Source organism: Neophocaena asiaeorientalis, unplaced genomic scaffold (assembly GCF_003031525.2).
Source record: "Neophocaena asiaeorientalis asiaeorientalis breed wild unplaced genomic scaffold, Neophocaena_asiaeorientalis_V1.1 scaffold65, whole genome shotgun sequence".
Lineage (NCBI taxonomy): Eukaryota > Metazoa > Chordata > Mammalia > Artiodactyla > Phocoenidae > Neophocaena > Neophocaena asiaeorientalis.
The window spans coordinates 10,396,210-10,419,634 of record NW_020173215.1 but is presented as its reverse complement, the minus strand read 5'-3'; the positions used below and the strand labels follow the sequence as shown (position 1 = coordinate 10,419,634).

Genomic DNA, 23,425 nt, shown 5'->3' with positions numbered 1-23,425 from the left:
CTTCTATACTGTCCCCACCTAAACTGATGTAGTTAATTAGAAATCACTAACACAGTAATTAGGGAGTCTTATTAGACCTAGATATAAAACTTCCAAGATTTTTATTATAATTTAGGAAGCATTAAATGGACTCACATTATGCGGAGTTTAGTCCTGATTCAGTAGTATTATTTAATCTTGAACAATGAACCTTATAGTACAAAACAACTTCCAAGCTATATTGTCTAAATGATACTAATTCCTATTAAAAGGATTTCAGAAGACGCAGACTCACTCAAAAAAAGTCTGGCACGTTGAGTATTGAACAATGTTTAATAATATTTATAAGCAATTGAATTTGTATATTCGAGACTTATTTACAATATCTTTATAATTTGATGCATTTAAATTTTGACCCAAAATCTTCAGTATGAGGAGGCAGGAAAAATTCCCAAGTAGATATTCCTTTTCACTGAACAATTCTATTTATATTTTAATTGATAATCTTCCTTTGTTAGGCTCACGTGATGCACAAATGCTTATATGGATTTACTTCCAATGTACAAAATAAGAAAGAGAATGAAAATGGTCTGTAATATAAAATGAAGTATATAAATATATTAATGTGCTAAATGTTGATTCAATAAAATGCAAAGTGTGCACAAAATAAACTGCTTTATGTAGATGAAGAATCATTTACTAAGCAGTGTAAAACACTGAAAAAGATATAAATTACTTTAACCAATTGTCTTCTCTATATGACCTTAAATGTTTTATTTAACCATGTATCCATGAACTCAAAAATGTAATTAATAACATGTAAATAAATAACTCCTACCTGGGAACTAAATAAGAAATATAAGTGACCATAACGAAGAAAATGTATATATGTATATACATTAGCTTTATAAAAATGTGAAGGATGAGAGCTAAAGTATGAAAGCTTTATTAGTAAATAAAACATGTAAAAGATTGTTTTACAGACCTGGTAAGAAAGGGGGGCAATTAATATTCTAAGAGGGTTAAGAAATTAAAAAAAAATTTAATTCCTCCTTAGAATATGAAGTAAGACCCTTGAATAAATCAAAAGAAGTTTAAAATCTTAAAGTACTGAAAAACACCATCATATTTCACAAAACATCTTGGTTAGGTGTATTTCAATATTTTGAATGAGTTCAATATCTATCTTCCCTCATAAAACCTTGTAGGTACTATCTAGGGAGAAATACAACTAATTTAAAACATGCTTTTTTAATTGGAAGAAAAGAAGAGAGTTTGCCTAGAGGTATCAAAAGCTGTGTGTAGATGTGTGTGTAAAGTAAAGTATGATGACAGTATTAAAGAAAGTTTGGGTGCTTTAAAAACACTCATTCGTCCATTAATTCATATTCTATCTCATAATTATTTTGCGTTTATAATATGCATGGCTGGGTAATGAGTCTAAATATGCCAAGGGAGTATTGGATATTAACTAGTTTCAATGCACCCAAAGGCACACATTTTAAATGATATGTGATAAGTCACAGAGAAGCACTGCTGTCTGAATAAGTAAAACACAAATTGCCTACAGAAATTGCCAGATGTATAGATGTAAAATGAACAGTTCTGTTTCATATCTGCACCTCAGAAAGATTTTTATAGCTTTCATTTAAATCCTATTAGTTGAGGCAGACCATTGCTCAACAACTAAAGGAGAAGAAACAAGATAGTCTTATGATATCTCATTTATCTAGAGTATACAAAGGTTCCAGTCAGCTGCTACACCATTTAACTGGAGTAATCCCATAAATTGTGAATAGATTACCATTTTTCAAAGAAGTGAAATACTGTAAAATTCAGTGAACATTTAATTCTAACAGTAGATATATGGAGAATATGAACTGGGGTCAGGTTTTTTCTGATCCTGAGTTGTCATTTGTTTCTTGCTCACAGAGTTGATGTGAGTAAACTATTTGGATTACGAGAGATTAATTCATAATTACAGAATAAAAGAATTTAATGGAAAAATAGAAATACTGGTGTGATTCAAAAACCAGAGATTTGTCACAAAGAGATAAACTAAAAAAGTAAGAAAATTAGTTAGATTCACAAATCTAGAGGTATTCTTATAAAGACAAGTGAGAGAACAAAAATCTCAGAAATAGGATATTATTAAAAAAAAAAGTAGCACAACTTGGAGAAAAAGTGAACAGAAACAAACATATCTATTAAAAAAGGAAAAATTACTGAAAAATATGTCCATTCATTTAGTAACATATGGACCTAACAGACAAAAATGTCAAAAGGCCACCTATAAAAATACTTTCTGTGGAATTTAATATTTGATAAAGTGATGCTATGCTTATGACATTAGAGGAATATACAAATTCCAGAGAAAACACTACACAGGGGTACATAAGTATGAGGGTAATCTGTACCAGTAAGAAAAGTCATTTTATTTTGAATACTGTATATGCTCCTATATATATTTCATAATTCGTCTGACTTCAACAAATTATGAAAACTTAGAGGGCCGACTAAGATAATGAAGGAATTGGAAGATGTGTGACTCAACAAAACACACTCTACGACTTCAAAAAAGTAAAAACTTGAAGTGTTAGGTAGAAATAATATAGATGCCAAAAAGAATGTTCCTAAAATGAGGGTTACTGAAAAGAAGTCAAAGTGTCAGCAGCATTTTAAATGCAATGTTTCAAAGTTCTGACATCTTTTCTTACATTATGATATGTATGAGTTGGGTTGAAATTTCAAAAGGGCTCAAAAGTAGGCAAAAACAAAGTTAGGTCAGGAGACAGCTGCTTTTTTGACACACCTGGACTAGTCTAAATGTTGTATGCTATGAAAGCAGAATCAATTGTAACACTTTTCAATAAATGGTTTCCTACAGTCTTATGATTGTAGAAAATTTCATGGATTTAGGATTTAAAAATCATGATGTCCATGTAGTTTTTTTTCACTTTATTCAATATAATTTATTATTGTATGACCCTTTAAACAAATGAAAGAAAGATTTCACACATACATTTTAGATGAAATTTCATTGGCCATTTACCTTATGATTGTTTTCAATTCTTAGGGAATGACTAAGTTTTTGACAAGAAATCAACAGGTTTCCAAATAACAAATCCTCATACCTTTAGTACTGTATTGTTTAGGTGGATTTAAACTGAAAGATATGCTTGTTTCCAGACAAAAAAATCTGAAGAGATAATGTTCAAAATGTGAAACCAAAATCATAAGCAAGAATGATTACAAAAATAATATTAAACATGTTCTTTTAACTTTTGGGCTTTTCTAAATTACATTAATGCTATAACTTTTACTAATTATATTCTTGAACTTGAATTATTTTTATGATCTTTATTTTTTCAGACTATCTAGATGTTTTATGTATAACTTACTGTGTCAGTTGAAAGACTCAGTAATTTTAAATAACATGTCAGTAATTTTAAAGAAATTCTTGAATCCTGTATGAAAAATATAACTAGTTTTAAACTCCAGAGAATATTTTTATTTCATTTTAATGTGTTGAAAACAATTATTGATTTTTATTAAGACAAAGTATTTTCATATTTTTTATTACTTTAATAAAAATTAAAGCTAAGCTAAAATTTATTAACATTTTAAGATAAATCTAAACACTATATTTTGACTATATGACCATGTTTAAATTTATTTACTCCATCTTTCAGCGTATCCCTTTGGTCCTTATCAGAGTGTTAGCAATATACAACATTATGACAAAAATAAGAGGAGGCATGCTTGTAAAGAGCTCATGACTAATGAGACAAGGTTTAAGAGATATGCTGAAAATTTCTCCTGATTAAAAAAATAAGTTCCATTTCATTAAATGCATTATGTATAGTCTTCATGGATCTTTTCTTATACATTAAAAAAAGAAGAAATATAATTGTATATAGGTATTTTTTTAGAAACACAAAGTACATTGTTTTTAATGTGCATACATGCACTTTTGTGTAAAAGTTGTTTTCTTACAATTTTTAAGTTTAACTTTAGCAATCAGAGGTGTAGAAATAGAAAGTTCTTGGGTGTAGACAATGATCTCATTTGTATTATTAAGCGTATCACCATTTCCCTGTCATTATTTTATAAATGACAGTGGTAGCCTGATTAGGCTTTTTTTAGGGCTTTACAAAAATAACTAAATATACAGTTACTTTTCTTAACATCAAAATGTTCATTATGTTCATTAAAAAACAAAATGCATGTTTAGCAAAAGAAAAACTGCTTCCTCAATAATTATTTAAACATTCTGATTTTAAATAAAGGTAATTAGTGCTAATTTTTAGCTTCTTTAATTACATAAGGGACGTGCTTTTCAATTTAGAAGATGAGAATATTTCCATTCCTGATGATAAATGATACACGTATTAACAACTACCACCATGTGAATTTGGGGGGCAAAATTGTCAGGAATGGAGGGTTTTGGTTTAGCTTATACAGTCAGATTAACCATAAAATTGACTATGCCTATTAAATCAGAGCTAGGAAGTAATTTTAAAGATAACTGTGTGAGACTAAGATGACATTAAACACTAGAAGTTAAAAAAAAAATTCAGACATGATTAAAGTTATATGAAGAACTGAGGAGAGTATAAATAAAAACAACAAAATGCTATTTTTCTGCTTCTTTTTCATCCCGTCCACACTTCATCCCAAACCCTAAATTTTGAGCAGTATGAGCTGAGCTGGCTAAAACAGAAGACGGAAATTGTTATTCAAAATTAATTAATTATAATACACATCGGGAATGATATGCAAACAAATCTTAATTTTCTTGGTAAAATAATAGATGCATTCTTTGATTTCTAGCAGCACATATATCTGATAACATATTTTATAATTCCTGAAATCAGGGATCTAAATGAAATACTAGATTATTAAAAAGTAGAGAAATTTGCATTAAAATATATGTAGCATTAATATTTTTATCAACAAAAATTGTTACCATGATTCTTAAAATTAAAAAGAAAAACTAGTCAGTAGAGAAAAGACATTTGTAGATGTTCAAAATTTCAGTTCTATAATGTAAGTGAAATTTCCTCAAGGTTGGTAATCACTAAGAGTTAGAGGTTGAACTGATTTTTCACTATATTTGATGTAGATTTACCAGTTAATATATGCTAACAGGAAATATTTGCATTTATTTAGAAATACAAATTTGAATTACTCTGAATCATATGCCCTTTGAATTTTTACCTTGAAATTATTGATAATGTACTTCTATAATGTATATTATTACTTTAAGTGAAACACTACTGAGAATATGTTTTGTAAAATTTGGAAAAGCTTGGTTTTTGATAATAAGTAAAACTTTAAATCCAGAAAGAATGAATAAAATTTTAAATCCAGAATTTAGTTTGAGGGGCAAAGACTGAATCATAGTCCTTATTTATTAAAATTTGATTTTAGGCTACTTTAATAAATATATGCTAAAGAATCTCAAAGCATTGTTGTTTTTCAGAGTGGTTGTATAAAGTTATCCACTTCGAGACTATGGTCCCAATATCGAAAGAGCTGACTACAATTATCAATGTCTCAATGTTAGAAGAAGCTACTATTTTAAATAAATGAATAATATTGCTGTGTTGATATGCTTTCATCGTGTAGTTCCTCTGATTCGGATAAGCAACGTGTATCCATGCCAACATATTACTAAATCACGTAGAATGATCAAACTGATGGCTGCAATGATTTCTGAATTTAGCCTGTGTTTAATGTCATTGTGGGAAAAGGATGATTAAGTGATAATGCTGGTAAGCAATAAGAAAACGAGATCTCTTGGTGATTTAACTGTGAAGAGATGTTTTTCCACCTTAAGACCTTCAAAACACATGGAAATCAAGTCAGCAGGTGAGCAGTATTCAAAGGAAATAGGAAGATCATTTGAAAAATGTTTTCAACAACATCAAAAATTATCTTTGATTGTAGCCAACCACCATGTCCTAACCCAGGAATTTGTCTTCTTGTTAAGTATATCCATTTTTCGATTGTAAAGTGCTGTCTGCATCCAAGAGTCACTTTTATCCTTGTTTCTGAAAACAACCTGAACTCTATTTTTACTAAGAAGAATGGCATGTTGAACTTTATTTCCTGAAAGGGAATACTTTGCTACAGCCTTTTACGGAATACTTACTCAAATATGGTGGTTTGTAAGGCGCTCGTGTATTAGACAGCAGTCCATCCAGCTCTTTCCTCTCCAGGGTGCTGTGAAGGGCCTTCTCTTTGCCGAAGGTGGAGAAGGACCTCTCCGCCCCAGGCTGGGCTTCTGGAGTTTCAAACACCTCAGTGTCTGGAACAGAGTCCATGCCAGGAACATGCAGATTGCTACGATAATCAGCAGCCTGGCGTCCATCAGAAGGGACAAATGAAGGCATCCAGCACCGATCTGAGTGGCCCAGGGCTTTACATTCCTCAGTGCAGTTGGAGAAGAGATCCATACCTGCGAGCAGAAAACACAGAAGCTATGGAGGGAGCCTTCACCAACATGACCAGCTACTTAGAAGTGAAAAGTTACAGGCAGCATAAAGAGAAATGGGTGAAGGTATCTTGACAAATTTTTCTTGTTTTAACCTGACAGGAGCCAAAAATCGCTTTACATTATTTTATAAAGGGTAAGACTCTTGGCAAAGAGGCCTCTGAGATAGATGTTTCTAAACTACTCAGGATATCGGGGGGGAAATGTTGGCTCTAAATTATTTAAATAACTAGAAAATAGTGAGAATGAATATTTTAAAAAAATCTCTCGTGAAGTTCATAACAGAGAAAAAACCGAAGTGGAAAACCTTCGTTATCCATAATCTCTAATGATGTTAAGTCATCTGATATTTTTTTTCTTAGAGACAAAAAGGGAAGAAATATGGGAAGTACTAGTGATGACATTTAGATTATAAAATCTGGACATGAAATAAAAAGTGAAATTCAACAGAAACATGGCATACATACTGATACATCAGTAAATAACAAGAATAAAATAAGATTTCGTGAGTGCCCAAGAGCATGCTTTCTTAGGTTCCTAGAAAATGACTTCCTAAAAGTTATTTTTCAGTGACACTCTCGTAGTCCATATTACTACAAACCACTTATCATTTACCACCTTAGACAAGTCCAGAACAAATGACTGTAATTAGTGAAACCAAGGTAACAAGTGCAATATGAGTCAGCTGCAAACACTATTGACAAATACTTTATTACTTGTTCTATATTGGAAAACACTTGTCCTAGACAACACAGAGCTGTTTGCTTACTAATCCTAGATAGAATACCAAGATTTCAAACGACATCTTCAAGTTTCATTGTCTCCCATAGATTGACAAGAATATTAAACACGTTATTTATGACTCAGGAAAGCTCACTCACTTTCTTAAGAAAACATAACAATTTGGGGGCACTATAGAATACCATTTGTTATTCATTTTGATAACTAGCAGTAGGTGAAAAAATAAGTACATAAACAAAATCACATTTTAACTTGTTTCTAAACAGAGCAACGCATTTATTAAATATGTTTAAAAACAGGATCAATTTGAAATAACCAAAGTGTGATTAGTCCGTATGTCAGAAACTCTCAAATGCATGAAATGCCTGGTGTGGAAAAACTAGGGATTATTTTTTTGACCAACAGAGTAATATTTATGTCATGAACACACTTGATTTTTTTTCTTTAAATGTTATGAGTGATTTGAGCTCTTGAACAAGTTTTAGTTTGCAAATTCCTAATGGTATTCTACTAGTACTAATTTACTTTTTTGTGTATATATTTTAACATCTCTATATATAATATAAAGAAATCAATTTTTCACAATTATTAAACCTCCAGATTATCCTCAAGTATTTTGGAGTTAAGAACAGCTAATTACATATATTATGTTTTAAGAAATAACACCAAGCTTCTTATCATATATTAATCTCACTTTATAATGACTTTTTTATTTTGAATTAAACTACGTATAATGCTAAGTCTGACTTCAATTCTAACATTCCATTGATAATTGATGCATAAGCCTGGAAGTAAACTACTGATCAGTGAACTGTTGAGGAACATAAACATGAGCTGAAGCCAAGATAAGGAATCAGACTAAGAACAGCATGTAAAACATGTCAATTTTTCTGTAGACACCAGGGAAGTTCAGTTGTCCTATGCCTGTAAGGAGATAGGTATTTAACAAAAAAAAAGAGGAAGGGAAGGAGAATATCCCTGATGCACACTGACATATGAGCTAGGTAGAAGTTAGAGAACCAGAGACGTCTCTTTTTGAGGCACTGTACTCTAAATGCTCCCTATTTATAGTGTGATAAGGAATAAAAGGCCTTTTTGATAGGTGGAACTACCATTAATAGTAAATTATGAGCAATTATATATTTTAAAAATAAATTCATGTCATTAAATTTGAAGTTGATGAAAAAATTCAAATTTTAAGACAGAATTGTTTTATTGGATCCTGATAAAGATGGGTACTAATGCAAAATTTGATATTAATACACTTTTTCATCACATAACTGATCAAACCCTTTCAGATATACCTCATGAGACCATTAACAATCTTTCACATCTGTTTGAACACTGTACCCAAGTATTCTTATAATTTTGAAAATGATAATCACAGAGAAAAATTTTAATAATCTAGTCTCTCAACATTATCATTAAGATGTTTGCCTATGTTAGAGGGTACTTTTAGTAGAGTTTGTTTTTATGGGTAGTTTATATTCAGTTGTGCCCATTTTCTTCTCGCGGAGTGTATGTTTTTCTGCCTCTTTGACTTATTAGAGGCTAGTTAAAATTCCCTTAGATGATGAAGTAAAGTTCTCATGAATTGAGAACCTGTAAAACAAAACATATCATGTGCATAACAAGAAAAGTGAGGAATATGATAAAGCTTTCTGTTGGAAGAACACTGTTACTTGCCTGAAAGGGGAACACTTGTAAATAATGTTCTTAATAAATTTATGAGCTACTCCTTTTAAAGTGGGATCCCCATAGTGATAACACAGCTTTATATAACTACAAGGAAAGGGAATATAGCACACATTCTGCATGTAGATGTTTCACCAGTTTTACTGATAAGACAAGTATACTAATTTATCATGAGGAAAATATCAGACACAGAAACAATTTTTTAAAATCATATAAATAGTGCATCAATAAATTTCAAATAAGTTTTAGAAACATTCACTGAAAATGTTTTTTTCATTTGTCTTAGATATATAGTTTGAGAACCAAATACATCTTGCCCATTTACTACTGGTCCTCACCTTAGGGAGCCATTGACTAAAATTATTTTTAAATTTATGCGTGCCTCTCACTGTTGTGGCCTCTCCCGTTGCGGAGCACAGGCTCCGGACACACAGGCTTAGCGGCTCACGGGCCCAGCTGCTCAGCGGCATGTGGGATTCTCCTGTACCAGGGCATGAACCCGTGTACCCTGCATCGGCAGGCGGACTCTCAACCACTGTGCCACCAGGGAAGCCCTAAATATATTATTTTAATGACCAGATAAGCAGAGGCATATTTAACTTTTGTGGTGGTAAATGACTGCACAAAGGACAGGAATGTCAGTTATTTCAGTACATGGGACATTTAAAAATGCATACCTTTCACATTGCTTTCGGAATATTTTAACAGCTCAAACTGAAGTCCCAAGAGAAAATAAGTTTAACTTCTTTTTTTTTTTTTTCTTCTTGTTCAAATGCCCTTACTTTAGAACCTGTGGGATTTGTATAGCAGACAAATACAGGCCAAGCCTGAGTTTTGGTAATTCCTAAGAAGCATTTCAACATACATATTTTATTTACAATTTCTTATCCTATTTATTTATTTTTTTCCACTTCTCAGAAATGTCTGTTCTGCAAGGCATGACAGCTGAAGTGATAGACTGCCTGTTATGCAAAGATATATTCAGACAAATTTTTAATACATCTTTTTTAACTAGCAAGTAACTTGATCCCTTACAGTCAGAGGCAGTGATATTACCACTGAGAACAAACTGATTCCAAAAAGGTATCTGTATTCAATTTGTGCTGTTTTCTGATGAATGTAATACTATAAATTTACATACTCATTTCTCTCTCACATACCAAGCCTTCAGAAAATATGTGGGTTTTTTTTCCCCCAAATATGATAAGTAATTTAAAAAATCAACACTCAAGTTTTGGAGGAAATTTCAAGTCTTCCTTTAATTATTTAACACTGGAGAAATTACAGATATTAACTCTAACCATAAATATTGCTATAATTTTTAGGAAAATTTGATTTGAGAGCAGAGATTTAACAACATAATTCACCCATGAAAAAAATCAAAACATGCACATCAAAATTTTCTCCTTACTTATCTTTCAAAATGTTTATATTTTTCTCTGTTTTCTCTTAACATTGGTCTTATATTTTTTCCAATTTTAAATGTCTCCTCATTATCAAGTTGTAGCTCACATTTTCACCAGAAACCTTAACAGAAAGTTTTTGCTTATTCAGGCAATGGTATGAATTCACTTTATTTATAAAGCCAGAAACTAATTGCCATTATCTAAATTCTTATTGGAGTCAGGAAAGGGGAATTTGTATTTTATGACAAACCAAGAATTCTCTTATTGACATTGTAGTAGTAGTGCAGAGGCTTAATGCATTTCATGATATACTTTTATCTACTAGTATGAAAATACCAATAATACGAATCACTTAATTCTTTAAATTTATAGCCAAGTTTTGACCATGTGTCATGTATAAATCTCATGATAATTAGGTAAGAAATTGACACATTGAGAAGCTAAGTTCCCTTTATAACTAAAAGAAAAATTTACAAGAAGAGAAATTTGAAAATTTTCAGGTAAATATAACAAGTAACATTAACTGAATCATCACTTACTAGCGTTTTCTTCTTCAATACGTATTTCAAGAAGGCACAATTATTAAAAATAAATTCATAATTAATCCTAGTATGTACATGGTAAGTATTTAATAAATGGAAAAAAATTTCTCACAATTAAATAGATTGCCTTAGATCTACCTCCAATAATATTAAAATGTTTAAGAATATACAATTAAAAATGTTGTATCAGTATTTAAATTAGACAAAAATTTTATCTTTTAATCTAATGGTATTATAAAATTGAAAATATATTGGTTTTAAGTTCATTTTATTGTTTTTTTATCTTTTTTTTTTTTTTTTTTTGCTATTTAAGCTTTGATTAATCAGTTTCTCCCCTTGTGATGGTTTATGTAAGCATTTACCACATCTCCTTGGACTTCTGCCATATCTAACCAATACATCAATACTGCACTGAAAAAAACGGAAAGCACCTTGACAAGGCTATAGAAAGTAAGTGCCACAGAGCAGTGGTCAAGCCGAAGAATTTCACACATGGAGCCAGGTGCAGTGGAAAACTGAAAAAGCTTATGTGATTCTCTGTGCAGCTGCCTCCGTGTTTAAAGCCCTTCTATGAACAAGATTGGTGACTGCAAATGGCTTAGAAAGGAGAAAAGCAAGGGGGGGAGGGAGGAGAAAGAACAAAAAGGAAAACTATTCATAGAAGAATAAATAGAAGGAATATCCAAATAAATAAATACAAGCTAATGTTAACATAGAAAAAGAAAGTGGGAATAAATAAAAACTTAGGAAGTTTAAACAGGTGAAGCACTAAGCTAAACAGTGTATATAATATAGTATGAAATGAGGTACAAACTAAAGAATTCAGAATCTATTTCTTTTCAGTGCTGTTTTTCCTTGATAGTCTAACTTTCCCCCCTTTATAACCTAGCTCAGTGGGATCTGCTTATTAGCACAAAAGTTTTTCATATTCTAAACCTGGAAATGTATGTGCTATGAAGAATATTCTCTAAATATTGCAAAATTGGAAGACCATCAATACTTGGTTTTAGAAGGTAATAAAGCAGATGTACTTATTTACCTGAAATAGGCTTAACTTTTTGGAAATACTGTGGCTACTTGGTGTAAAGTTTATAGTACCCAACAAAGAATGGACAGGAAAAAGTCATTAACATCTTAATTCTCTGCATTTAGGGTTTTATACTTTACAAGGTAAACACTTCAAAATCATTTTTACAATAAAATTAGACATATTAAATCTGACTTAAATTCAGCACACGAAGGTATAATTACTTCTTAATACGAGTGTGTTATTACAATTTGAAAACAGCTATCATTGTGCCCAGTATGTGGTGGCAGCTCTATAACTGCTAATGAAGTAGATTGTTAATTCTGTAATACTTTTACATGTTTAAGAACTCAAAGATAGAAAAAAGAATTTGCCATTTTGATAAGAAAAACTGCCTGCTTTTAAATATGTTTTCCTTACACAATTTAGCATTTAAAATTTCCTTTTAATGTTTTGACATCTCAAATAATTTAAAAGAAACATTACCAAAATGGCAACATTGAGCGCCTGTGAAATGAAAGAGCTAGTGGGAAGGCGCACTGATAAGAATGTATTCCCATCCATGTTCCAAATTTAACACTTTTTGCAGATGTTTATTCATTTCTCTTTTTTCGGTTATTATGGCTCATTATGTCTGAGGGGACTAAACTAATTGAAATGTTCATTGAGATTGGAGTGCTACAGAAAAAAAACAAAAAAACTAAAAAAATAAAGTAGGGGGGAGTGGGAAAGGAATAAAGTGCACCCAAGGAACCATGCAGCAGTGGATACTCTTTTTTTTTTTTTTTAATTTTAAGCATTTTGTTTCAAAAGTTTTAAAAGGCAGACTATTAAATTAGAAACTCTGAAAAAGGAATAGGAATGAGCAATTCTAAACATATACCTTTTAAAAGATAACAATAAATCATATGTCATATATAGGCCAAAAATGAAAGGGACTTTGTACTCAAATATAAACTTCTGGCAAGATCTGGTTTGTTGTCAGGTTCCCAGACACTAAATAGATGCTCTGTTCACTTAGCGTGAAGGCCCGCAAGGGGCAGGGACCTCCGGGGATTCTTGGCAGTTCTCAAGTCTCATTAGGTCTGCATATTAATGACTTGCAGCAATATAAAGAGACCCTTGAGCAGCCTTTTTTTCCCCTCCTCCTGCCTGCGTTTCCCAAGGCTAAGGCAGCCTCAGACACGGCACACATAAGCCAAGTGAGAGGCTTGCAGCCACCACTGCTGCCAGGCGACCGTGGGGCTGATACTGCCCTTTGGCACACTGCGTCAGCACCGTTCAGAGGCCCAGGGAGCGTGTTAAGGAATGGGTGCTCTCGAGGATCAATGGTACCTTGAAAATGAGAACCCTATCACCCTACACTTAATCACTAACCAAAATAAAGCTCAAAGCTCAAGTGAATGAAGTTGGACCTTGAGACAGTCCAATGATGGGCGTCTTAGAAGTTATAAAAGTTAGCTTGCCTTTGCCTTTCTTTATGTGTCAGATGAACACAAAACTCAATTGAAAAAGAAAAAGCAAAAAAAAAAAAAAATCAACAAGCACCCTTCATAGTTGAAATGCAAATTAAGTGGAAAGAAAACCCAAACCTTGTGAAATTGTTTTCATTATTTTAAGGTACATATTTTATTTCTTTTAAGTGTTTTCTTTAATTATTAGTAGTTAGAGTTATCAGGATCCTATAAAACTTAAAGGGTAAATTTATATAGAAAAAGTAAAGTAAGATAAAGTAAAACAAAGTAAAAAATACGTATCACGTTGCAACCTCCATCAGTGAATACCATTAAGCCTGCATACAAATATACCTACAGTTCAACTTTTGAACATGGATCCAATGAAAATATGAGGGAACCTAGGATGCTTCAGAAAATACACATTATCAAATGTTAACTAGTGTCCTGAAGCCTAAGAACCCAGGATTGGAAATCCTGCTTTCAACCTATTCATGATTTTAATCACCATTCCTTCTCTCATTCAATATTCGTTGACATGTAAAATGCCTTGCTCTGGAAATGGAAAAATTTGGATTCTGGTCCCCAATCATCCACTCATCCTCTTGTGACCTTGTGCAGGTCAACCAATTTCATTCATCTTCAGTTACCTCATCCGTAAGCAAGTCTAATAATATCGTAATTGACTGAAGACTGAGGACTGGACCACGCGAGAAATCTATGGCTTTTGTATGCAGTATAATTCCAGGAAAGAACATTACATAAAAAAGAAACGTTTCATAGTCTAACATATTCCACAATGAATTTCTAGCTTTCATTCTCTGAAGGAACAGTAAATATTACAATCCTCTTCGAGTATACAATTGTCGACATAGGATGGCACCATTCTTCCGTAGATTTACTAATACTAAAAATTACCTAGAACATCATCCTTTCAGGATTGATTTTTGAAAAACACTATAAAAGTCAGCATTGCCCTTTGATCACACTTACCAGCTGACTGGCCGCGGTTGGTGGCATCGTGATCACTATCTCCCTGTTCACTGTCTCCATGGCCACTGTCCTTAGAGCTTACTATGTCGGCTTCCTGGAATGCAGAACTAGAAGTACAAAAATGTGAATATTAGAATAAAAAAGGTGAAGAAACACAGAAAACATTCTTCTGCCACCACATGGTCACTGATGGTGCTGCAGATGCCTAGAGCTCTCAGGTGGCTTTATTTCTGCTTAAAGCTAGTTTTCATAACCTTAAGCCTAACTCTCTAAAATTAAACATTAGCAGTTAGTTGGAGCCGTTAAGGCATGTAAAGTTTAGCCATTATTCTGTGATTGGAACTAAGCATATGTTTATATCATTTTCATAGAAGATATATATATGTATATATCTGGAACAGCTAGGAAGATTATTAGAAGCAGTGTAGGAGTGTAAACTGACAAAATATTCAAGTATACTTAGTGGTTGTACGTAAATGAAACACACCAATATTTTTAAAGTTTATTGTCTAGGAAACCTAACGTAATCAGTATTTATGTCCTGCCCTAATTGGAAATACTTTATCATTTTCTATTTTGATATTGAATAATATACCTAATTCCTACTTTTAGTAGGTAGTAATTTGTCCATACACCAAGGTAGGAAAAAAAAAGGAGTCCATACCTGTTAACTCGGCGAGGTCTGTCAACTAGATAGCTGAGCTCTGCTCGCTGGTGTTTAGTCTAGAAAAAAAATAAATAAATCAAGAGCATTTGAATGCTAAGGGTTTAACTAACAAGTCTGCTTTTGAAGTTAGGAACTAATTCTAGCTTAAGTAATTGTGTACATTTTTATGAATATCTAAGCTGTCCTAAAGCCTCAGACTAGTGATTGCTGGGTAAAGGCAAGAAGATATGCAGAGACACTTCAATCTAGATTTTCAGTAAAGGTTAAAAAAAAAATGCAGAGGTAAAAGGCCAATTTTAAGTGTGTGTGTGTGTGTGTTTGTGTGTGTGTGTGTGTGTGTGTGTGTTAAGGAGAGAATGCAAATGACCTCATAGCTGGGGCTCATAAACTATTGTCTCCAATAGGGTCAACCTAGTTATATATGCTGCAGTCTTTCTGTTTCAGTGGCCTAGAAACAGTGTTTAGGTGCATATACTGGTTGACACAAGAAAAACAGCACGCTCAATAAGAAAAAGTTTGGATATTTTATGGAATTATTTTGTTGTTTATTTTCAAAATGTGCTTAAGATACAAATGAGCTGTACAAATATTCATGAAAGTCAATGAATAATATCTAAGACTCAAAATAAATGAAATAACCTGCCAAGAAAGGAGTTCATAATCCTCCCTTCCCTCCTGGCCCCAATTCTTTTTCCCCTCCAAACACCCCCTGCCTTCTCCTCCCCGCCTCCAGCACCCACACGCCTTTTCCGGTCCAAACTTTCTTTTACAGAAATCAACTCCGTTCTCCCCCCCTCCCTCCCTCCTTTCAACTTCGCTACTTCTCCATCTTATAAAAAGAAATCGGAATTGACAAGCCAAATTCTTGGATGAAGAAAGCCAACAGCAGTGAGTTATCCGAAACGGTGGCAAGAAGGTAATTATTAGCTAAAAGATATACTCAAGACAACAATTGTTTAAGCCTTCTGTTAGTTTACGCTTACAGGGGTTTGTGCCAAAGCAACTTCATTCAAATTCACACTGTGTGGGCGTTCGGCTTCAAGAGCGTCTGTAAATGCTGTCCAGAGCTGAACTGAAGGCTTTTTTTGCAACCCGAGTTCAAAGGACAAGGATCTGATAACTCATTCACTAAAACATGCATTCAAGTTTAGACAACTGTGCAAAGTTAAACAATCTATAGCTTACTTTTACACGCGACTGAAAGCATCGATAAACAAAGCAAAACAATGAACTTTATTAACGCCTGGGACAAATGCAAAGAGAAAAAAAAAACACCTTTGCCAGCGCCAGAAGGTCCTTCCACCGCATTTCCCTCTCCCCACCGCGCACTTTCCCCTTTACCCCCAGATTTCTAAGAAGGGAAAAGACTGAGGGGGGGTTGGGATTTTAAAGGAAAGATGCCAGAGGGAAGAGGGAAGGTCCAAGGTGGCAAAGTACCAAAGGAGGGGAATGAAAATAAACGTGGAGGGGTGGAGCGCAGAAAATTAGGGACAACACGAAGTTTAAGTTATACACGAAAGTGTGGGAGAGGTGACTCCCCATTCCTGCCTCCACAAAGATACAAGTGAGCTAATATCCTAAAAATAAATACACAGTGCACCAGAGATACAAGGGCCGGGCTAGAGGAGGCTTTCGGATGGAGGAGATGAGAGATGGTGGTCCTGGCGCTTCAGCCTTACCTCGTTGGACAAAATGCTTCCGTTGGAGATGATGTCGGGCTGCTGGTCTGTGTAGCCGGTGACGATGGCCCCGCAAGGGTTGTGCTCAGTGTCCGTACTCCGCGAAGGGCTGCAGGGTTTAAGGAACATCAGGTCGGTCTTGGCGGACTCGGGGGTCAGGCAGACCTGGTAGCAGTAATTCTGGTTGTGGTGATGGGAGCCGAAGCCCCCGGACTCCTCCACCGGCACTTGGGCCGGGTTACTGGGTACGTTGGAGCTTTGCACCAGCATGATGTCCGACTTGCTGAGTTTCTTCTTGCGCGCCCGGGCTTGGCGGCCGCAGCAGGTCGAGCCGCCACCGCTGCAGCAGCAGCAGCAGAGGCAGCAGTCGCTGGCCAGACACGTGTAGATGTTGAGCTTCTTCTCTTTTTGGCAACGCACGGCAAGCACGATCATGGCCAGCAGGAAGATGAAGGACACCGAGCCCAGCGCGATGATGAGGATGAGGGTGAGGTCCAGCGAGGTCTCCCCGCCGCCGGAGCGGCTGGGGCGCTGGGCCTCCCCTGACCCCCCGCCCCCGCCCCCGCCCCCCCCCGCCGTTGCCCCCCGCGTCCCGTTTCACTGCAGTGAGTGTGGCAAGAGCTTCCGCTACCGCTCGGACCTGCGGCGCCACTTCGCTCGGCACACCGCGCTCAAACCTCACGCGTGTCCGCGCTGCGGCAAAGGCTTCAAGCACAGCTTCAACCTGGCCAACCACCTGCGCTCGCACACCGGCGAGCGGCCCTACCGCTGCTCCGCCTGCCCCAAGGGGTTCTGCAACTGCACCACCAGGGTGGCGGTGGAGGACAGGGGAGGTTGCCCGTGGTCGCGCACCTCGATCACCAGCTCGTAAGGCCGCTGGGGGTCGCGCTTGGCCGGCACCCGGCGCGCCGTGCGGAGCTCCCCGGTGCGCCAATCCATGCGGAAGAGGTTCATTTCGTTACCCCGCACAATGCTGTAGGTGAGCCGGGCGTTCTCGCCGTCGTCCGCGTCCACCGCGGCCACGCGGGTCAGCAGGTAACCGGGCTCCGCCGAGCGGGGCAGCACCTCGCGCGCCGGAGTCCCGTTGCGCCCCGGAAGGGGCGCCACTATGGCAGGGGCGTTGTCGTTCTGATCCACGATGAGGATGTTGACAGTGGCGTTGCCAGCCAGCGCCTGGGGGCTGCCGGCGTCCCGGGCTTCCACCTGGAAGCTGAAGTCCTTGAGCTGCTCGTGGTCGAAGGAGCGCAGGGCGTACAAGTAGCCGTTCTCGGAGTTGATGGATACGTAAGTGAAGACGCTCATGCCCTGTATCTGGCACTCGAGGATAGAGTAGGCTAGCTGGGCGTTGGCGCCCTCGTCACGGTCTGTGGCGCTCACCGCGTAGATGTAGGCGCCCGGCACATTGTTTTCGGTCACATACACGTCGTAGACCGGCTGGCTGAATCGCGGTGCGTTGTCGTTCACATCGGACACCTGCACCTGGATCGACTTGCTGGTGGAGAGCGCAGGCTCGCCCTGGTCCCGAGCCACCACGGTCAGGGTGTAGGAGTCCCCCGCCTCTCGGTCCAGAGGGGCCTCGGTCACGATGGTATAGTAGTTTTTGAAGGAAGACTTGAGGCGGAACGGCACATCCCCCAGCAGCTCGCACTGCACCTGCCCATTCTCCTCTGAGTCGCGGTCGGTCACGCTGAACAAGGCCACCACCGTGCCGGGCGCCGCGCCCTCGCTCACCGCCTCCTTCACGGTGCTGAAGCTGATCTCTGGCGCGTTGTCGTTAGCATCCAGCACTCTCACGATCACCTTGCAGTGCGCGGGCACGGCGTTGGGGCCCAGGTCCTTGGCTTGTACGTACACTTGGTACACCGGGCTCTCTTCGTAGTCCAGCTCGCCGCTCACCTCCAGTCGGCCAGTGCGAGGAGAGAGTCCGAAGAGCTCCCGCGCCCGGGGCGAAATGTGGCTGCTGAAGGAATACACGACCTCGCCATTCTGGCCCTCATCTGGGTCCGTGGCGTTAAGCTGGATCACGAGCGTGCCCGGCGGCGAGTTCTCTGGGAGGGACACAGTGTAGACGGGTTGGTCGAAGGCGGGCACATTGTCGTTGGAGTCCAGCACTCGGATGGTGAGTAGGGCCGTGCCGGTGCGCTGCTGTTGGGGGAGCAGGCCCCCTCCCGCTCCGCCTCCTCCGGCCCCTCCTCCCCCGTCCACCGCGGTCAGCACGTAGCGGTGCACCGCTTGCTGCTCTCGGTCCAGCGGCTTCTCCAGCACCAGCTCGGCGAATCGGTTGCCATCCCCCTGGGTCTGCACGTCCAGGGAGAAGTAGCTGTTGGGGGTGATCTCGTAGTCGCGTAAGGAATTGGTGCCCACGTCTGGGTCGAATGCGCTCTCCAAGGGGAAGCGGGTGCCCGGCGTGGCGCTCTCAGAGATCTCCACGGTCAGGTCCGGCTCCGGGAAGGAGGGGGGGTTGTCATTGATGTCCAACACCTCGATCTCCACCCGGAACAGCTCCAGGGGGTTTTCCAGGAAGACCTCCAGGTGCAGGACGCAGGAGGGGCTCTGCTTGCAGATTTGCTCGCGGTCAATCTTCTCGTTCACGTACAGCACCCCGGTCTCCAGGTTGAGGTCCAAGTAAGGGGTCCGAGAGTTGGGCGCCGTTTGAAACCCGCGAGCCGAAAGTTTTGTAATGTCCAAGCCCAGATCTTCAGCGATATTCCCCACGAAAGTGCCATGTTCCTGCTCCTCCTGGACCGTGTAGTGAAGCTGGGAAAAGACTCCTTCCACCATCCAGAGCAAGGCGAAGAATAATAGCACAATCATCTCCAAAGGGAAAGGAAGCAGCTTTCCGCAGCCAGCCAGCCAGCCACCCAATCGCCTCCCCAGCCACCACGAAAAAAAAAAAAATCTCAAATAAAAGTGCGCTCTGTGTGTGTGGGGGGTGGGGGGGCTGTCTTGTGGCTTTCTGTCCTTAAAAATCTAATTACTTTTGCCTCATTTTAGGGTTTCCCCCAGTTCAGCCTAATTTTTCAATCTTAGCGCAGGAAGGGTGACAGGCGTCCCCTTTCCTCATCTGTAATCTTTCCACTGACCAATTAATAAAATAATAACAATAGTCAGCGTCCTTTATTCCGACAGTCTTGGCGCAACGCGGTGCTGGCAAAGCCCAAGGAGGAAATTTTGATATTTCAAGACTGTCCTCGGTTTGTCTTCTTGCTGATGGGAGGAGAAGAATGAGGTGGAAGAGGAAGAGGAAGAGGAGATGCTGTTGGCACCGCTGAACATGCCTCTTAACGTCAACGGCTGGCAAATGCAGAAAAGCTTAAAAACGGCGAGAGAATTTTGTGCCGAAAAAGCAAAGAACGGTTCTGCAGCATAAAACTTTCATTCTCTTCATTTCTCCGGATGGATGTGCTTCTTGGCATTTTTTCCTCTTTCGCTCTATTTGTAGTTTTTGGCTTTCATAGTCTTACTCTCTGTCCTCATCTCCACCGTCGTTTGCCTCTCTGGAAGTGTGAAGAGCAGTTTCTTTCTTGCTGTTTCCTTCCCAAGCCTCTTCTTCCCTCTAACCTATCTCTCTTCTTTCCAGTCCTTCCCTCCTCCTGCCTCAGCCCCAGAGCCTGCGATCTCGGCTGGCAGTTTCTGAGCTCCGAGCGCTCCGCTTCCCTGTTTTTGCGCAGCGCCCTCATTCTGCCAACCAATCGCTGAGAAGCACCACCCACCGAGCCACCGCTAATTGGCCAACCTGACCGTCAAGCAGGCGCGTCACGCAAGCAACCGGGCCGGGCGGGATGCAACCCGCGCCCGGGCTGCCGGGGTGAGTGTGAGTGTGAGCGCGACCACAGCCCGGCAGGTCCCGAGGCGCTAGCTGGGACTCTGCCACGGAAAGTTCCCAGTCCCCGGCCGCAGGTAATGGCGAGGGAATAGAGAGGTTCCCCTGTTTGCATCAGCAAATGCGAAAACATAATAGCAGCGGTATCCTCTCCCAGGAGCGGGGTTTCCAATGACGCTAGCATTCTTTTTCCTTTAAGGTATTTTCCTTGCTACTGTTCGTGGAAATAAGTCACCGAGAACAGGAAAAAGTTGCAGAGGGGCCACTAATTGGCAGGGGTTACCTAATTAAGGGACTCTGGTGGAGATTGGCAGGGCTTTTAAAAAACAGATACGATAAGGACTGTGTTAAACTAAGTGTGAGGGTCTGAAGGGGCAGTGTAGGGAGGGGTGAAGCTTAGGTGGGTCCTGAAAAGCCGCGGGATTCAAGCCCAGGGTTGAGGGCTGGCGGCTCCTATAGACGTGCGGCCGCGTTAGACTTACCTCTTCCCTTCCTAAACGTACATCCACAATATTCTTACCAAATAGATTAATGCGCTTGGGGACCCGGGTTGAGCTGTGAACCCTTCGGTCAGTGACTGAGGAGTTTCATCTGAGCTCCGCTTTGGAGCCCGCCCGCCTAACGCTGGCCTCGCGGGCCTCTGGCTTGTTCGCTGCAAGGCGCCGCGGATGTGCCTGCGCGTCCCCCCGGCCAAGTGCGACGCCGCGGCGGCGCGCACAGGCTTTTTTCTGCTTATTCTGACAATTGGAGAGCTCCCCCCTCCGCCCTCTGCTAGACCGGAGCACCGATTCTTGCCCAGCTTGGGGCAAGACCGCTGTATGAGGGCAGCTGGGCGGCGGCGAACGCGGGCGCGGGCGGAGGCGGGGGTGGGTGCATGGGCTGGGTCGCTGCACACGCGGAGCCAGAGTGTGTGCCGCTGCGGGTATCTGCGAACGCGCTTGCACATTCACGGTGCTCGCATCCATCCTTCCTAGTCCAGCGCACAGCTCTGTGTAAGCCCCAACGGAGCACCCTCCACCCCTCCTCCCGGGTCGCGAAGGATGCGCTTGACGAGCTCCGAGGGCTCACTCCTGAGGCGCGGGGGCAAAGCGGCGCGTAAACGCACCCAGTTCCTGTGAAGTTGAAATAGAGCGCGAACTCTTCAATGCGAGAGAGTGGATTGAATGTTAATTCTCCAAGAAAAGATTTAAAAAAAACCCAGAAAACATAATTGTGTATTAATTAGTGGGCTGTAAGGGGTTGTTTATTCAAACGCAAGCCGCCCTTGTTCAGTTTCCTTCTTATGCCACAGGATGGGAAGGTTCCTTGGGGCTTCCTGGTAATGAATGACCTGAGAGCAACACCGCCACAACCTGCGGGAAAAGGAGAGTCGTTTCCCCGACCTCGAGGTACGTTGCCATTCCCTCCTGGCGGGGAATTAAGGAGGGCGAGTGGCCATGGGCGTGATTATAGACTGAGGCATGCCCCTGCGAGTGCGTGTCTGCTGCCCTAGCCCCCCGCCCCCCTTGGCTCTTTCATGGAGATGGGTCCTGCCTTTGAGCGGTTAGAAGGAAAGGATGCCAGCAAAAATGGCTAATCCTTTTCCAGCTGCAGTAAATTGACGATTGGCCAAAGCCAAGCGAAAACCGCTGCAGTTGAAATGATTTTAGCATCACGTCTGCGGCTGCGAATGGAGCGTCAGTTTATAAAAGGACCTGTGGATCAATGAAAAGGAGATTATAGTGTATCTGAATATTAATAACGGCATTGCATCTGTACTTTCTACCCCTCCCCCTCCCTGTTTTTTCTTTAGATCTGAAGGATTGAAATGACACGTTTTGAGGTCTTCAAGCTGACCCATCAGAATCCTGGAGCATTTTTTAAATGACGGTAATTTTCTAATATTTCATTTGTACATACGGAAACAGTTGTGTGTGTGCCCGTGTGCGTGCGTGTTTGCGTGTGAGAGACATGCGGCTGAATGACAATGCAGATCCGGAAATTGTTTGCGGGAGACGGTTTGTGCTCTCAAGATGTAGATGAAGTTTGAGCCGACTTTGGACGTTCGCTGAGAGCCAGAGTGCTTCCCGAGGTGGAGATGAGAACGTGGAGAGATGGCCAGATTTGCCTGTAAATAATCACTACATCCACTGTTAACGCTTGAGCTGCATTTTTTTTTTTTTTTCTTTTTGGTAGCAGTTGTGTTTGGAAGGGGAACTCTCGCCGCAAACGTGGGTTACAGGCGTCTCCTAGCGGCGAAAGCAACACAGGGCATGCCGGAGAATTTCGCTTTGGAGCTCTCATTCGACAGGGCTGGCCTGTTGGGGGCTCTTTAGGATTTCTTGGGTCGCAGAGGCCTGCATTCACGCCGGCGACGCCGGCCGGGGTCCTGTAGAGGTCTCGCCTCTGACTTCTAGTCTCCGAGGCGCCGTGGTATCGGCGGGGTGACTACGGAGTCTTCCGCCTGGGAGAGCAGACGCGAGCCTGGCCGTCCGCCTCCGTCTGGGTAGCTCCGGCCAAGGGCAATTGCAAGAGTATTTTGTCCCGGGCCAAGATTCAGACGTTGGCATCAGCACCCTTACTGCCTTACTTGCCTCCTTACTCTGGAACCTTAAACAGACCCCCCTCGCCCCGTCACCCACGAAACAAAACCACACTTTAAATCTGCCTTTTAAAAATGCTTTTGAAATGAAACCCGTGTACTTTTTTCCTTGCTGTGTCAATCCAGCAGATTTCCGCCCCCCCCCCTTCTTTTTCACTTGGCGGACCCCAGAATGTAGTGAGGCCGTGATTACATAGATAACAGCTTCGGCGGGGGGGTGGGGCGGGTGGGGGGTGGACGACCTCTTTGAAGTGCAGAATACAGTTCAATGCAGCGTCCTTCGACCCCCTCCCCCCAATTATTGAAACCGGCCGGGAGAACCAATTCCTAATGTAACCC

At 40.1% G+C, this 23,425-nt stretch overlaps 1 protein-coding gene across 2 annotated transcripts in view; it reads right to left on the bottom strand.

Annotated features, from left to right (window-relative positions):
- The window catches only part of PCDH10 (protocadherin 10), a 38,400-nt gene extending 18,904 nt beyond the window's left edge, over positions 1-19,496 (bottom strand). Inside the window, exons 1-6 of one of the 2 annotated variants that reach the window (XM_024745131.1) lie at positions 17,453-19,496; positions 16,683-17,260; positions 15,001-15,059; positions 14,337-14,443; positions 6,137-6,442; positions 529-569 (exon numbers count right to left, since the gene is read on the bottom strand). In XM_024745131.1, coding sequence (XP_024600899.1) covers positions 529-569; positions 6,137-6,442; positions 14,337-14,443; positions 15,001-15,059; positions 16,683-17,260; positions 17,453-19,496 — 3,135 coding nt within the window. Of the gene's footprint in view, positions 1-528; positions 570-6,136; positions 6,443-14,336; positions 14,444-15,000; positions 15,060-16,682; positions 17,261-17,452 lie in introns of those variants that run through there. The other variant, XM_024745132.1, reaches the window with a different exon arrangement.
- Between the last annotated feature and the right edge of the window lie 3,929 nt (positions 19,497-23,425).